Source organism: Epinephelus moara, chromosome 4 (assembly GCF_006386435.1).
Source record: "Epinephelus moara isolate mb chromosome 4, YSFRI_EMoa_1.0, whole genome shotgun sequence".
NCBI classification, from domain to species: domain Eukaryota; kingdom Metazoa; phylum Chordata; class Actinopteri; order Perciformes; family Serranidae; genus Epinephelus; species Epinephelus moara.
Genome location: NC_065509.1, coordinates 28,786,004 through 28,803,187, shown reverse-complemented (window position 1 = coordinate 28,803,187; position 17,184 = coordinate 28,786,004). Strand labels below are relative to the sequence as shown.

Sequence of the window (17,184 nt, the reverse complement as noted above, 5' to 3'; positions counted from 1 at the left end):
AAGGGCTCATTGTGAGTCTGTTACATGCTCTCCGTCACTATGAAAGCGTTGTGATCAATAGCATCCGATACAGCATGCTCACTCTGTCCCCTGTGTATTTCAGCAGAAGAAACAATGTGCACCTGCACTGGAGCAGAGCCTATCAGCGGGGAAACTTTCTCCACCGAGTAAAGAGCCGACTCAGAGGGACAAGATCAGTCCCAACAAGGTTGAGCAACCAACCCGCAACAAATCAGGTAACATCTTTGCTTCTTATAATTCCGTGACATTTACAGCCCTGAAAAGTTCTCACAGCGTGGACACATTTCTGACATCCATCACAGATTTAATGATGCTTTTAGTCGTGTCAGACATGTAGCATTTTATTGAGCTTACAGGTAGATTACTCTCTCACAGCTTTAGTTCTGGAGATAAATAGCTTGTAGTCAGCCTCCGTAGCATGGTAGTTTGTGTGTTAGGTAGATAGAAAATGTCACACACATTGTCTGGATGGCGTTTTTTGATGTCTCAGTCATACGTCTATGCATAGAAGCTTGTGTGAGTATAACAATCAAATGTGATTTAATTAGTTACAGATAGCAGCAGCAGTGCCCAGAGTGTAGAGACTCCCGTGTCTCTCAGCCGCTCTGCTATATCCAGTAAGGAGACCAACGTTACAGGGAACTCCTTCCCAAGACTGAGAAGAGGGCGACGGCGAGCTGACGAGGCTCGACTTGATCTCTGGGGCTTTGCAACGCCTTCCCCTCCACCCCCACAAATGCCTCCTCCACCAGTATCCCCGTCGCCCCCTCTGACTCCCACTCAACCCGCCCGCCGTCCAAGAGGAAGGCCTCGCTCAAACCCCCTGCCAGAGCGAGGGACTCAGGGCAAGGGCAAAGCAGCCAGTGCAGACGGTGACACGCCTGCTTCTAAGAAACGCCGGCGGTGTCGTAGCAAAAAGTACCAGACTGGGGAATACATCACTGAGAAAGACAAGCTGGAAGACGGAGAGCACCTCGAGGAATCTGACTCCCTGAGACAGGACAGCGGAGTCCCAGCAGGTACACAGTTTCTCTCCTGAGATCAGTAAAGTTTTCAATTAACTGTTTCCAGCCCAGTTTTTAATCACAAGTGCAGCTGTTAGTTACAGAGATATAAAAACAGTTTACAAAGTTATAGTATGAATCTCTCAAAATTTCAGTGTAGCAGCTTCTTAGTGTTCCCAGCAAACACTGAGACGTTGAATAATCGTTGTTTGAACATCTAATGTCCAGTTGTGGCTCAAAAATTGTTCCAAAATAAAGGTTGTGCCAAACAAATAATAATCCAACGTTAATTCACATGGGACACAGACCCCGATCTCTTGGGTGAAAGTCCTGTTCTTGACCCATTCATCCACCACGACTTCCTACACAGACTTTGCCGCTCTTCATTCTTCTTTGTTGCGCTTCACCTGACTTTTTGGCAGAAAGCCCAGAAGCAAAACTTCTCCCATGTGCGGTCAAACAGCTTGGATTAAAGGTCCCATATTGTGCTCATTTTATGGTTCATACTTGTATTTTAGGTTCCTACAAGAACATGTTTACATGCTTTAATATTAAAAAAAAAACCTTAGTTATCCTCATAACATCAGCCTGAATATACCTGTATTCACCCTCTGTCTGAAATGCTCGGTGTTAGCGCCTGTCTCTTTAAGCCCCCCTCCCAAGAAAGCCTAGTCTCCTCTAATTGGTTAGCATTTCCAGGTCTTTCATATCCATGCTCTTCGCATCTCTGCACCATCATTGCCACCAGGAAACGACTATAACGGCACTTTTTGCCTTGATATAGAATAGTTGTGACATCACAACTTAACGGAAGCCCTGGCGGCTCATTTAAAGACAAAGGTTTCTGAATGCAGACTGTGTGCATTTCTCTGTGGATCGAGCATTTGGTTCTTTCACAATATTTATATAGCTCCTATATCTGCTTTATGATTCAAAGACTTCTGACTTGAAGACTTCTGGCTCTTACAAAAGGTTCAAAACGATGAGACAGGAATATAGTTTACATACAAAGCAAAAAAAATGGCATAAATATGTTGTTTTTTTATATCTAAAAAATGAACGTCGAGCAGTACTAGTCTTTGGAGGTGGTGTGGATGTCTAATCACAACCATTTTACAACCAATCAAACAAACTGTATTAAAACAAAACATAAGGATACATGCATTTGCAATATTCAGTATTTCTCAGGGTCTGAGAGGGACTATTACTGGACGTGGAAACAACGTCACCATCTGGCCGTAGGCCTCATAACCACATTGCAGTTTCTGGCGTCCGACCGGGAACACTTCTGCCCAGGGATATGATGTCACCGTCCGACCAGTGTTTGCTTGGTTTTATACAATCCAGAGCTAAAATGGAAAGTTGGTTGAGTCACTGATTGACAGAAAATTTTGTTCAGAGCTGCAACGATGAATCAATTGACAGAAAATCAATCATAGATTATTCTGATGACTGATTAAATCAAGTAAAAATTGATTATCTTTGGGAGATTCGACTGTTGTTCAGACAAAATAAGACATTTGAAGACATCACCTTTTTTGCCTTTCATTGACCAGATCACCAATGGATCGATGGTGACGATAACCTGCAGATAAATAATAATCATAATTATTTTTTTAGTTTCTGCTTTTAATAGTTAAATATTAGTTTAGTCCTTTACATTAGTTGGTAAACAGTTTCACATATGAGCCTGTTTTGTTTTGACACCATTATACATGAATTCTTTTTTGGCTCCTGACAAGACAAAGTGACAAAACATTTGGCTAGTGACGGGCATTTGTCATTATTTCTGACATTTCATAGATGACAAGTGATTATTCATTCTTAAAAAAGATATCTGTTGAACGAATCTGTATTGAAAATAGTTACAGCCCTGCTTTAGTCTGCGACAATGATTTCTGAACATTCGTGCACAGTTTCTCTGTAGAAATGTCTGTCCATAGCAGCAGCAGCATCACTTCATGATTTAATCGATTTGGTCCATCTGCCTGATTTCAGCAGGTTTTCACAAAACCGGAAATAACAAAATGACCCATTTAAAGACTATGCAGGATTTTCCAAAAAATGTACAATGTAACAATGTAGAGACTCAGACAGAAGTAAATCCTCTGTATCATTACTTATTATCAAGGTCATGTCACTTTAATGGACATGACCTTGATCATTTTCTTGACCTCTGTTTTGCCCGTTGTGTTTACATGCATGTTTATTCAATGATACCAGAACAGACAGCAGGGATTTCCTGACCATTATAAGACTTGGGCGCAGTGATTATCCCCATTTTTTTTTTTGGCTCCAACCCTGCCTACTTATGTGAGTCCAAAGAAAAATAAAACAACACTTCCGGTACCCTGCAGTTGTACTTTTTGTGGACACACAGTCCCAATAGTCGTTAACTTGCCAACCCCTGGCAACAAGCCAAAAAGTCTGTTGTTTGAAGTTTTGTCCACCAATAACTTCATCTTCCACTCCAAAAAAAATCCATCAGCAAACATCCCGTCCATCCCCCGTAGCCGACTGCAGCACACAGGCTGGATTATGGAAGTAACTGAGATGTTCCTGGTGCTTCCCTAAGCTTGTGTATTAGACGCAAGAGGCATCACTTGTTTTGTTTTTGTTGGCAGAATTTTGGATTAGGTCTCAAACTGAGTAACTTTGGGCTACTCCTATAAAGATACTATAATTTTTTATATACATTCTTGTACTTTAAAGAGACATATTCCATTAACTTCCTGAAGCCTTTACCTTCAACAAAGTAAAGTGCAAGCATATCTTGCAAGGTCATTGCCATGATGAGCTCCGTTACCATCTCAAACCGTCTGACGCTCTGTAGCCCCCACTAGTGGTGGGTGGCTGCATGACAGTTAAGCGACCTTGTACATGAATAAAACACTAATAGGTTTAACCGACTAATAGTTCTGGTGCCGACTAGTGAGGGGGCAGCTGTTAAATCGTTTAGACGACTAATCGCACATCCTTATCACTTATGACCCACTAGAAGTGTGTGGCAGTGTATTTATCTGCAGAAACTCTGATGTCTGTATTCTCTTATTTTTTTTGCGTTGGGGTGTTTATGGGCATGTGCCCCCACAGCGCTCTGGCAAGGTCGGGGCTTTATTAAAATGTAGCGACCAGCTGCCAGACCGTAAGCAACAGACATCCAAGAGACAGAGCACCGAAAAAGTGCAAATTTAGCATGACTGTTTACAAACAGTGACCAATAATCCTGCATAGTATACCTTAAACCAGTGGCTCTAGCTGTAGTAGAGCTGGACAATAAGGAGAAAATCACAATATCACAATTTATTTACACAATGAGACTTTTGATAATCATCTGTAATGTGAATATAATTACTAAGTGGGTAAAGACAAATAATAGAACAGGTATGCTCAGAAAATTACATCACTTAACTGTAATGCAGCCTTTAAAACCAAGAAAAGACAACACTTTACAACATTACGATATCCAAAATCTAGTCTCATATCATGATATTGATATAATATTAATATGTTGCCCAGTCCTCACATGTAGTCTATGATAACAGACAAATACAAAGTATGAGATACATTTAACATCTGACAAACACCAAAGATTATGAAGACAGCATATTTTGCAGTTAATATTCTCGAGTTGCTGACAGTGTGTTATGTTCACATCAGGGAAGCTACATCAGGTACCTGTTGATGTGGATAAGACGCGCATCATAAGGTGTATATATATGTGGAGAATTCACAGCGAACCTGAATACAAGATTGCAAAAAGCAGAGCAGAGGAGCTCATAGACAGCAGTTACCCTGTTTCAGCAGATAAGATGGCTAAGCCAAGGGCCATTGGTTCAGGAAGCACCATGCTGTCTGATGTCGGCACAAAACAGCACCTAAAATATTCCATGCTCCGTGTTGGACTTGGCAGACGAGCAAGAGCATGAAGCTGCTCCTTAACGGCATCGGTACATCAAAGATGAGACGGGTGATTTGAAATATATGGAGATTGTTTGTGGATTTTTCACCATGTTCATCTGTTTGGTGCCACTCCACATAAACCTCCAATCCAATTTGTCATTACAGATCCACAGGCGGATCAGTGTCCAAGCCCTGTCGCCTGCAGTCCAGAACCTCCCCCACGGAGACCCTCGTTCACTCGCTCGGGGTCGGTCCGCTACCAGGAGAGCGAGGTGTCTCCAGAGTGCAATGACAAGCCTTCAGGGAAGAGGAAGTTCAAAAGCAAACACCTAAGTGACAACGATGAGCAGAAGGTAAGACGCCTACTGAGGCTGCTTGTTGGCATTACAGTACATTTCAAACCATACAGTGCTGGTAGGAATAAACTACAATGTGCCATGAATATATTAGCTTACAGTGCCCCCCTGTGGCTAGATCAATGCTGTGTTTGTCACCTCTATGATGGCAGCTGGTTTTATGCTGCACAGGTCCTTGAAGAGTGGAGCCCATCGCCTTAACTTGGCGGTGCATTACAAGAGATTCTATTTCACACAGAGCTCTGATCAATAAATCTGTATTTTAGATTAAGACCAAACGCAGCAGCTTGGGCAAGCGTGCTGCCTCTCTCGCCCTGGATGATGACCGTGCTGATGTTAAAAGAACAGAAAGCCCTCCGCCCACTCCAAAAAGTTTGCCATCATCTCCATCCAATAAAAAAGGCTCATCAGGGAGAAACAGAGGCTCAGAGTCTCCTCCCAAAAGGCCCGTTCCTCCGGAGGTTCGACGGCTTATTGTGAATAAAAATGCCGGGGAGACTTTGCTGCAACGTGCTGCACGTTTGGGCTATCAGGTAAAATCCACCTGTTTAGTTGTGTAGTGTTGTTAACACGAACTCCAGTAAATAGTGTACCTCCTTAAATCCCAATGTGACACAGGCTGTCTGTGCTACCTCTGTCCTGCAGGATGTAGTTCAGTACTGCCTTGAAAAGGACATCAGGGAGGTTAATCGGCGCGATAATGCCGGTTACACAGCTCTCCACGAGGCGTCCTCTCGAGGCTGGACTCAAATTGTCCAGATGCTGCTGAAATACGGAGCTGATGTCAACTGTAGCGCCCAGGATGGGACAAGGTGAGGCTCCATGGTTTTACTGTCATAGTTCTAGTTAGTTGAATCTATAAACATTTAATTTCTCAGTACTGTCAGGGTGTAATGTTTATAACAAACAGGAGCATGGAGAGTATTTCTTGACCTTCACAAACAGCAGGTAACAAAATTATCTGAGTTTAAAGTCCACTTACTAACTTATTAGAGCCATCTGTCACATCTATGTTAAGTTCGCTAACATGTTGAATTGTTACATAAGAATGTCATCAACATTTAGCCAACATGGTACGGTTGTGCGGTTGTTTGTTGGAGTGGCAGCCTAACATTGGAGGACAGGAACAGGATCAACAAACTTATTAGAAAGGCGGGATCTGTTATTGTTATGAGCCCTGCTTCTCTGGAGGTCATAACAGAGCAGAGGACTAGGAGGAAGTTTAGAGCTATCTTGTCTCAGGATGATCACCCCCTGCATGGCACTTTTGTTAGAAGTGGCAGAAGTAAGCGGCTTCTTTTGCCCAGATGCTCCACAGAAAGATTGAGGAAGTCCTTTGTTCCTGCAGCAACCAGGCTTTTTAATTTGGATTGCTGATGTCATGTCTTGCTGCTATACTAGTCCTTGAACATTGCACTTTAAACTTTAAATTGTAGCTACACTCTCTTGCTGTCATGTCTTGCTGTTATACTGTTCCTTGTACATTGCACTTTAAATTGCAGCGACACTTTCTTGCTGTTATAACTTGCTGCTATATTTGCTTGTACATTGCACTTTAAATTGCAGCTATACTCTCTTGCTGTTATAACCTGCTGCTATACTCGTCCTTGTACATTGTACTTTTAAATTGCATTTGTACTCTTTTTATTCTTTTTAATCTTTATTTTTTTTTTTTTTTTTATTTATTTATTTTTTTCTGGTCATTTTGCTATTGTTGTATTGGACCACTGCACTCCTAGGTGACGTTGTTGTATATGTATGTTTTGTCTATGTCTTGTTGTTGTACTGTATGTTGGCCATGGTGGCAATCCAGTTTCCCCTTGGGATTATTAAAGTTAATCCAATCCAATCCAATACCAGAGGAAACAGCAGGGGGTTCCTGACCATTATAAGACTTGGGCGCAGTGATTATCCCCATTTTTTTCTCTCCAACCCCACCTATTTGTGTGAGTCTAAAGGAAAATACAACACCACTTCAAAGATGACACAGTGTAGCTTACCGGTAGCCTGCAGCTGCACTTTTGTGGACACACAGTCTTGATAGGCGTTAGCTTGCGAGCCCTTGGCAACAAGCCAGAGAGTCTGTTGTTTGAAGTTTTACCCTCAAACAACTTCATCCTATACTCTGTAAATCCATCAGCAAATCTCCCGCCCATCCCCGGTAGCCAACTGCAACACACAGGCTGGATTATGGAAGTAACTGTGGTGTTCCTGGTGCTTCTCCAAGCTTGTCTTTTCGACGCAAGAGGCATCACTTGGTTTGTTTTTGTTGGCCTAATTTTGCATTAAGTCTCAAACTGAATTCTTTTGGGCTACTCCTATAAAGAAACTAACATTTTATATACACTTTCTTGTATTTTAAAGTTATATTATGGAGGATTGCTGGTGACTGTAAACACGCTCACCAGTGAAACTATACATACATATATATATATATATATATATATATTTGCATTTTTTTTTTCCACCGCTGTGTGAGCTGCTTACAGTCTCACCCCTCGCTTCCAAAAAGTCACATCCTCACATGAGTGCTGTTGGGGTACAAGCACATAAATGTCCTGAACAAGAAAATACAGGCAGAGGGCAGAGTCACTGCAGAATAATACACTGCCACACACCTCTGGCAGGTCATATTAATGACGATTTAAAGGGCTTATATCTGTTTAAGTCTATAGAATAGAATAGAATATATCTTTATGTCCACCATGGATAGAAATTTGTCTTCGGCTCACCAAACACAAAAGACAATAATGTAAAAAGCAGACAAACAGTTGATAAGACAAGCATATAGAGTGGTTATAAAAAGCTTAAACACATTAGATCAGCTCATCAGTCACTTTGTAGAGTTAAGTTTACTGATGGCACTCAAGATGAAGGACTTGCAAGAGGAACTCCCGGAGCTCAAGAGCTCAAACTGGCTGAAGAGAGAATGGCGCTATCTGCCAATATACGCCTCGCTTTCTTCCGTGTCCTTTCTGTAAAGAGTTGGGTCAAGGTCTTTTGTGGCTTGCCAACTGTTTCACTTGCCATTGTCACAATCCTAGAGAGTTTATTCTTAGATGTCCGCAGCATATTAGTGTATTGTTCTTTTTAGGACAATCAGTATAGTATATCGGTAAATTAACAGGTGTTAATTACTTTATTTAAAGAAATCGTGTCCCAATTTAAATGTCTGAATATTCTTAAGAGTTACATTTTCACTGCTTTTTGAAAGGATGTACTTGTCTTGCATAATTATACTTGTGTTGTTTATTACAATTATTTCTGGGACAATCTATCATCCAACAAAAGCAATTATTGTGACAGGCCTATTGTCTCATCGCTCCCTCTACAGGTGTCGGGAGCAGTAATGAACACGATGACATACTGAGATAATATGTTATGATTAAATAAAGATTATATTCTGGTTGCATTTCAGTGTGAGATGTTTTTGGTATTTAGTTTTACACAAATTGTAATCAATAATAGGACAGTACTTGTTTTACTGAACTACAAACAATTTTGGTTTCCACTGACTATGAAACATGATGATCGAGATAAGGCGATTATTGTGCTGCATTTCGTTTCGCAATAATGCTCATCTTTTTTCATGTTTTATAAATCCAGCGCACAGCTTTCCTTCACAGCAGTGCAATTTCGCCCAAACTCACTCTCAGCCAGTCTCTTTACTTCACATCCAGCCATTTTTTTTTTCCAGTTGAACTGTATTTGAAGTCAAAGAAAATCCACTATTAAAAAGACAGGTTTTAAAAAGTTCAATAAATGAATGGTGTTTCCACAGTCAATGAGTAATTGTGTTAAATTGTCATAATCTCAATATTGACCAAATGATCGTGATTAGGATTTTTGCCCTGCACCGCACACATCTGGTACTCAACAAGTTTACAGACAGATTCAGGTGTGGTCTAATGTTGTACAAGCCCTGACAAGCTTTTGTGTTATGTCCTTTCTTTAGGCCCCTTCATGATGCAGTAGCGAGTGATAACCTTCCCATCGTCTGGCTGCTCCTGAACCACGGTGCAGACCCGACTCTGGCCACCTACTCCGGACACACTCCGGTCAAACTGGCACACAGCCCAAGCATGAAGACCTTCCTCACAGGTAGCTCACCCCTTTTTACTAACCTGTTTCTCTATCACTACAATTAGCTTTAGATAAATAAACATGTTTCCAGTTTGAGTGCTGTTTTACCTCAGGCTAAATTCATTTTTCACATCATCAACAAACACTTCAGACACAATAAACAACACAGCACAAAGGCTATAATAAAGCTAATTGAAATGAGACATGAAAATAAATAATAAAACTTGTATTTGCCAACTTTACAGTCACCCATCAAGCAATGTGTCAACACATTAATAAGCTCTGTGCCCACTCCCACCACATCACAGTTTGGCAAAGTGAGCAATAAACAGCTTGCTCGCAGCATACATGAGAAATATAAAATATTAGATCCTCACAGGACCTGACACTAAACTGTTTGAGCCACTTGCTTTTATAAATATGACTATTGTTTTGTTGTCTTAACGCTAAATTTAGTTTTCCAAAACTGAAAATGATAATCTAATTAAAGGAAACATTTGGAACATTAGTTTAATGCATTTTGGAGTTTTTAGCTGCTGCACTAGAGGTGAATTTCCACACAGTTGAGACGCCTATAAGTGGTTTTATATACAAGAAGAGCAGCGCAGTAAAAGGTGAAGCTCACCTTGATGACGTGTGAGGAGGTTTGAGTTCACACAGACTGATGCAAGCACTCGACACCTGCAGCTCTTCATCGAACCAGTTCAGTGTGACTTCTACTTCTTTTACCATTCCTCCTTTGCAGTGTTTTCACTCTTTAAAAATGAGGTACTGGATCTATATCAGTAAAAAATATTTATTTTATTTATTTCCATATGAAGCCACAGGGAGCCACTGAAGAGGGGCTGAAGAGCCGCGTATGGCTCCAGAGCCGCAGGTTGCCGACTACTGTCCTATAACATTGCAAGTTTGAGACTTACTTTTCTGGTTTCTGGTTTTTAGAGAGCACCTCACGATCACCGATATTGATTGAACTTTCCCAGGCCATGGAAATAACATATTGGGACTCTTAATTTAGGTGGTGTTCCCCTTTAAGTGCAAGCACAAGATTTCACTTTGCTAGATTTAATATACTTTAAATTATTTTTAAATTGAGGGTATAACTGAGGTTGGCACAGGTTACCATGGTTACACATCTCCAACCAGCAAGGAGGCTCTTAGGAAGTGATGTGATAATTACCATGGATGTGCAAGATTAGTCGACTAGAGGACGAAACTTTGCTGCCTTCACTAGTCAGTACCAGAATTACTAGTCGGGTAAACTTTTTATTAGATACCCAGGAGGAGTTTGGATCAGCGTTTCAGACTGACCAGCAGCTCTGATCTTCACCGACTCTCCCTCTCTGTCTCTCTTTCACACACACACACACACACACACACACACACATGCACTCTTCAGTATTAATCAATAGAACCACGTGCATGCAACCAGTACAAGTCTGTAGCAATTCAATTCGGATAGTATGTCCGAGTTTACACAGACTCACAGCTGGATGTCTTCTTGCTAGGCTGAACATGAGAGTTGCTTTTGAGTGCACTGGAGATCCCAACAAGCCTGGATGTTTGTGTCAATTCGCGAGCACACCCATGCACAAGAGAGTTACTGCCTGTGTGTGTGTGTGTGTGTGTGTATTTTTGAATGGAGACGAGTCAGGTCGTTAAATACTCAGTAAATACATGTTGTTTGTTAAGTTTTCTGCAGTGAGCTGTTTTCATGTTTTGTACGTAGACTGTAAAAATAGTAGAGTTTGGCATTTGGGTCAACGCCAGGCAAAACTGACCATATTTGGGCGAGAGGCTAACGCTGTGAAGGAGCAAGGGGCGGACTGACTGAGAAGCCGAGGACACTATTGGCAGACAGTTTGTCACTCAAAGGAGCTCGCCCTTAATTATGTGTACCTTTAAGTCTTTATAGAATGTAAAGAAGTTATAAAAATTAGCTATTGAGACCAACGCCGATTTTGTACCAGGCTGTAAACATGTTTATTTCTGCTGTGAAGTTGAGCATTTTAACACAGGGATTTACTCGTTTCTGGAGCCAGCCTCAAGTGGCCATTAGAGGAACTGCAGTTTATGGCACCTGTGTTGGTGTCATTTCTCAGCCCCGAGGGTTGCTGCTTGTTTTGTAGAATAATGTGCAGTGTTCATGAGGCACAGTGCAAAGGGCCACACATTTCAGCAGCATTTAGAGTACAACTTGGTTATTGAAAAACGTGATTAACAATTTTAAATGGCTTTTATAATAGTCTAAGTTTAAACATTAGGAACATCCCCAATAATTAAAGCTCAGTGTGTCTGAAAAGACACGTGCTTCTGTTTATACACATGCATGCATGAGGAATGATAGAACACATATTGGAAATATAGTGCATCGTATGTGATTTCAGACGCAGCGTAAGTCTTGTCAGGAGGATCTCTGTGGGGCAAAAACAGCCCTTGTCAGTGTAAATAAAGCTGTAAACGCAGAAAAACATGAATTTGTGTTGTAAAGGCGTCCAATCATTTCTCAGTCATTGCTCATTAAGAAGGCAGAGGATTGATTAAGGAAAATGATTTAAATCTGCTTCCCTACGATCAATTTTGTTCCATAATCGAGCAAAGTGATTCATTACACATCTGGCTGCCTGGGAAACTTCTGACATGCATGGCTTCCTGTTGCTTATCATATTAGACTCAAATAAAATCCTCAAGCCTTGTTTACAGACACTCTGTCTTCAGTTTCCTTTATTTTCACATCACTGTCGATGGTGTTGACCAGTTTGGAGGATCTTTCCCAGCACTTGGCCTGGTTGTGTAGAGTGAGGAAACATCAGGTTTCTTTCGCTATCAACTTGGCTGCTGAATCAGTGTTTAGTGAAGCATGTTAGTCTCACATCGTGCGTCTCAGGTAAACAGAGAGATGAAGGCTCAGTAGTGAACACACTCATACAGCTGTGATGCCACAGACAGACACAAAATGGACAATGACAAACAGCATAGGTTGATTGCTGATACTTGGTGCTGATCTTTTATGTCTGACTGGTTATCCCGTCATATGTTTTGCTCCGTCCTGATAAGTGGATTACACATAATGCAGATTAAGCAGTGATGACATTCAAACGTAACTCAAAATGTAATACATGACATTGTTTTGTCTTCCAGAATATTTCACGGACCTGGAAGGCCGCAAAGAACAGGACTCCAGTTTACCCTGGGAATTCTACAGCAGCTCCTTGTTTGGTAAGTCTGTCCGTCTGTCTGTCAACCCATCAGTCCACTGATCAATCACATATTCTTATTCCTCCTCTGGCCGCGAGGAAGACGAGTTAAGGGCCTGTTGCAGTGTTGTTGTAGTTTGTAGGTGTAGTCAGGCTCGGCCACTGGGACGTGGAGGGTGTTAGCGCTGTGTACCAGCATCAGAGTTGTGCTGTAAACAGCCACAGGGAGCCAGTTATCCAGTGGAGGATGAACAGGATTAGAGTTGCGTGGAAAGACTGAAGGAGCCTAAAGAGAAAGTGGACTTCAGCTTCCTGGATAAACTGTAGAGACAAACAAAAGTTGGTAATGTGTAACTATAAAAACTTTTATTTGCCCCCCCGCTGAGTACAGATACATTATCCTCCTCTAACTATTCTTCAGCTGAACCTAAAAAATTAAAATAATTAAAATGTAATGCTTGAGAAATAATGAAGAAAAGAAGAAGTTTCCACCAAAGTACACTCAGTTATGTTTATTATTTTAGTTTATTCCATCAGTTTATCCCTGCACTGCTGGTGGTGATAAAGTGTCAGTTTCCCCCGTCTATCTCTTACACTTGTTTCTCATTTGTGCTGTTGTTCTACAACAGGTTTAAATCATTTAAAGGTACCTTTGTTGTTTTTCAACCTGGACCCTTTATGTTTTTGTGTCTAAGTGACTAATGGGAACAACAATTTTCGAAACTGGTCCAGCATTGAGTGAGACAGCTGCAGGCGGCAGGGCATATTTGCACTGTCAGTTTACAGCCTGTAAAGTGCTTGTTTTTGCCACTGACAGGCTCAGGTTAATAAAACTGTACGACAGCATTATGGAAATGAGCCCTACAGAGATAGACCTTTTTTGTTAAAGAGAAAGATCCTTCTTGTTCAACCAGAAACGGCCCCGAAATCACCAAACCCACCAGACTCCATTTAAATAAACTGTAATTTAAGTGTGTATAGATCCAGAATATTTTCAGTGAATTAAGGGTTTATTTAAAGTTGTTGATTCTTGGAATAGTAAGGAGAGGAACCAAGACAATTTTTGTGAGTTTCATTGTGTTTCTGATAAATTTAAATTAAGTGTTTTACAATAATAAAATTGCTGTTTATTTAAATCAGTGTGCCTACAGGCCCTTAAAAAGTCTTAAAATGTCATAAATGCTGTGTCACTAAAATAAGGCCTTAAAAGTCATTAAATAGTCTTAAATTTGTAAGAGTCTTAACTACTACAAACATTTAATCAAATTTCATTTATCCATTTTTAAATTTCTTTATGTGAAAATGAGTGAAGCCTTTTTATGTAGAAGTCCACATTTCTAATGTTACAGATCTTTAAAAAACTATAATCCTGTCGTTTTACTTCATACTTGCACTTAGCTGTTGGCAAAATGTAGATTGACTTAACTCACTCTAATAACCATATTCCTACACACACTTACAACACTTACCTCTGCACAAGACCACATACATTGACAGTGCTCTGCCCGCAGTGATCTTTCTTAGTACTGGACCACTTCAGAAAACTGTTGTCCGGTTAAATAATAAAATAATAAAAATAAAATAATATAATAAAAATACCAACGTTAGCCTTAAACTTGTAAATGATTCTCCATTTTTGTGTTGAAAATACACATTTCTCTAAGAATGATCACACCCACCACCACTGCGTTCTCTCCTTTCATCACCCATAATCCAGTATGTCCAATTCTGTCTTTATATTACATTCTCTCCTCCCTGAAGCCAGTTTTTGTTTCATTTGCTAATGCTGCATACATTTCTGTACGATATAAATGATGTCAAGATATTCTAATCTCTCTCCTTTATGTTTTTCTGGCGATGCCTTCACACAGTGATGGGGGATATGGAGGATAATTTGTCTGGCATTAGAAGCCATTTTGCCTGGGTTAAAGCCTCCCAGACATGAACCCAACTGTCCATCACTTCAAACTTAAATGAAAAATCAACAGCCCGGCAGTAAACAGTCCTTCAAAATCTGTGCCTTGTTAACATTGCTTTAATATCCATGTGTCTCTATGTGGGGTGTAATTAACTTCAAGCTGCGACTGACATCATAAAGTTTGTGTTCCTTTAACTGATCACAGCGACACCAGCAGTCAGTCATGGCTGTATAATGGCTGTTGTGAGTAGACTGTCCACTAGAGGGCGTCCAAACCCTGTGTATTGAAGCGGCCTAGTGTCAGCGCAGCAACATACAGTGAGTCCGCTCCTCTTCTTCTTCTCACCTCTAACGTTTTTTCTGAACAGAGACTGACCAGGAGCCGTGCTGGGACTTCCTGCTGTCCGAGCAGAATCAGGAGCTGGAGGAGGACACTACAGGGAGGACTGACACAGACTCGGACAAAGATTGTCTTCTGTTTGAGTTCTCCTCCGAGCCCCTCTTACCCTGCTATCATGTTCAGGTGTCATTAACCCAGGGGTGAGTTCACAAAGATGAATATTGTTGGCAAGGATTAAGTGAAAGTGATGTATATTCCTGCCAAGGCTGCACTGTCAACCAAAGTTTTTATTTAATGAAATGCAAAAGTTTATCATCTGGATCCAAAAAAATGCACATGGTAAAATAGAAAATACGTCATTGTCAGGCAGAAATTTGTCTTTAGTTTGCACGTGCAAAATCTGCTCTTAAAAAGGTACCTTAAAACACATCATATTTCACATCCAGACAGGACACACAACAAACACAACATACAACAGAAGCTACACTTAAAGGAGCTCCAGGTACTGGACGGCGAGGACTGAGTCAAGGTTAAATAAACAGATATACCGTATTGTGTGCTGAGGTGACAAGCTGGCGTTAAAACGTTCCTGTTCTTACTGATTAAGATATATGGCAACAGGAACAAATGGTTTTCTTTGGATGTTTGTCCTGGCACAGTGGACTATGTACCTTTGCCCTGAGGGCAGCCACTGAAAGTGGTGATTTAAAATTTAAGAAATTGCCACTTAAACATCAGACTGCTTTGTCATTGTGAGAGGAACATGGGGTATTTTTATGTCTTCATACTGGCCGGAGGCGTTATGTTTTCAGGTTGTCTGTCTGCCCCATTCTTGTGAATGCGATTTCTGAAGATGGCTTTGAGGGAATTTCCTCAAATTTGGCAAAAGCATCTACTGAGATTTAACGATGAGCTGATTAGAATGTAGCGCACCAAGGTCAAGGTCTCTGTGACCTCACAATTTTGGCCATAACTCAAGAATATATACACTTTTATACACAATTATAATAAAATATCACATAACTGTCTCATAGGACAAAATGATGGAGTAATGACATTTTATATCCAAAAGGTCAAAGGTCAGCCTCACTGTGACATTATAAAGCTCTGCTAAAACACTTTTCTGGTCATTACTCAGCACCGTATCTCAGGAACAGAAGTGGAGCCATTTGGTCTGTTACTGAATTGGTAATCCCGCTCACCAGACCTTTATCAAGAAAAGAAAGGTCTGGCTGCGCCGACTCTCACTTTAAGATTGGAGAAAAAAAAACGCCCCGGCTTTTTTTTATTTCTTTCAACCAATCACAGTCGTTCTTGGCGGTACCACAGCAACGGTGCGCTTGCAAAAATATTGCAGGGGGGAAACAGGTTTTGGTGTAACACGCCCACAAAAATATCACCTACAGGACGCGAACCATGGCAGAAAAATGGCTACATCCCCGCAAGATCAAACACAGCAAAAGTTAGTAAAGGACGTGCTGAAAACGGTTGAAAACTGCTACACAACTGGAGGTGGTAGGGCGGGACTTCAGCGGGTGGCTCGTTCCGCCCAATGAGAGGCTGATCTATGCAGCGAACTTCCGCCCACTCCGACTACTGAATTGGTAACTCCAATCTTGAAACTGTAGTGATTGTATAGATCAGGGGTGTCAAACATACATCCTGTGGGCCAGAACTGGTCTGCCAAAGGGTCCAATGCGGCCCACTAGATGACTAGACTAAAAGGTGCCAAGTTCCAGGAGCAAGTTAAACAATGTGTTGCCGACTTCATGTAAAATTCAGCTTCAGAGGCTTCTCCACCCTGACCAGGATACAGTTCTCTGATATAACAATGAATACTTACTGTGACCATGTTTAAAGATGTTTAACATTGCGCAAAATATTGTCAATCAGCAGCTTCAGTTCAAAAGAATCTGTATCAGGAAACATGTTGATAAATGCACATGTAATGACAGTGAGAAATGGACTGACTGAATGTGGAAAAACTGAGACACACTGTTGAAATTACACTTATTTTTCTTGAGACACCTCAGGCTGTTCATCTGTTTTGTAAAAGGATGGACGTCTACAGAATGTACCTGTAATTCTTTACACAAAAAAGGGAAGTTATTGTCTGATGGTTTTATTGCTCCAGCCCATCTGAGATCATCTAAAATGAGTTTGACATCCTTGATATAGATCTTCTAGGCTGTGGGTTAGAGAGGTTTATGAAGCATCCATGTTGTAGAATTTGTAGCTAAATTTGCAGCAACATCCATATTTGAATCACTGTCAACTGTCACAGCTACACATGACTCTAGAAGGACATGGATGTAAACTGTAACTGTGACTTGACTGGTTTGTGGAGACACAACCGTGAGGT

At 40.9% G+C, this 17,184-nt stretch overlaps 1 protein-coding gene across 4 annotated transcripts in view; it reads left to right on the top strand.

Moving 5' to 3' along the window:
- bcorl1 (BCL6 corepressor-like 1) overlaps positions 1–17,184 on the top strand; it is a 47,945-nt gene that overhangs the window by 26,308 nt on the left and 4,453 nt on the right. For all 4 annotated transcript variants that reach the window (XM_050041710.1, XM_050041712.1, XM_050041713.1 and 1 more), the window contains 8 exons: positions 104–236; positions 570–1,040; positions 5,094–5,281; positions 5,551–5,817; positions 5,930–6,096; positions 9,240–9,385; positions 12,509–12,586; positions 14,851–15,022. In XM_050041710.1, the coding sequence (XP_049897667.1) occupies positions 104–236; positions 570–1,040; positions 5,094–5,281; positions 5,551–5,817; positions 5,930–6,096; positions 9,240–9,385; positions 12,509–12,586; positions 14,851–15,022 (1,622 nt within the window). The remainder of the gene's footprint in view (positions 1–103; positions 237–569; positions 1,041–5,093; positions 5,282–5,550; positions 5,818–5,929; positions 6,097–9,239; positions 9,386–12,508; positions 12,587–14,850; positions 15,023–17,184) is intronic.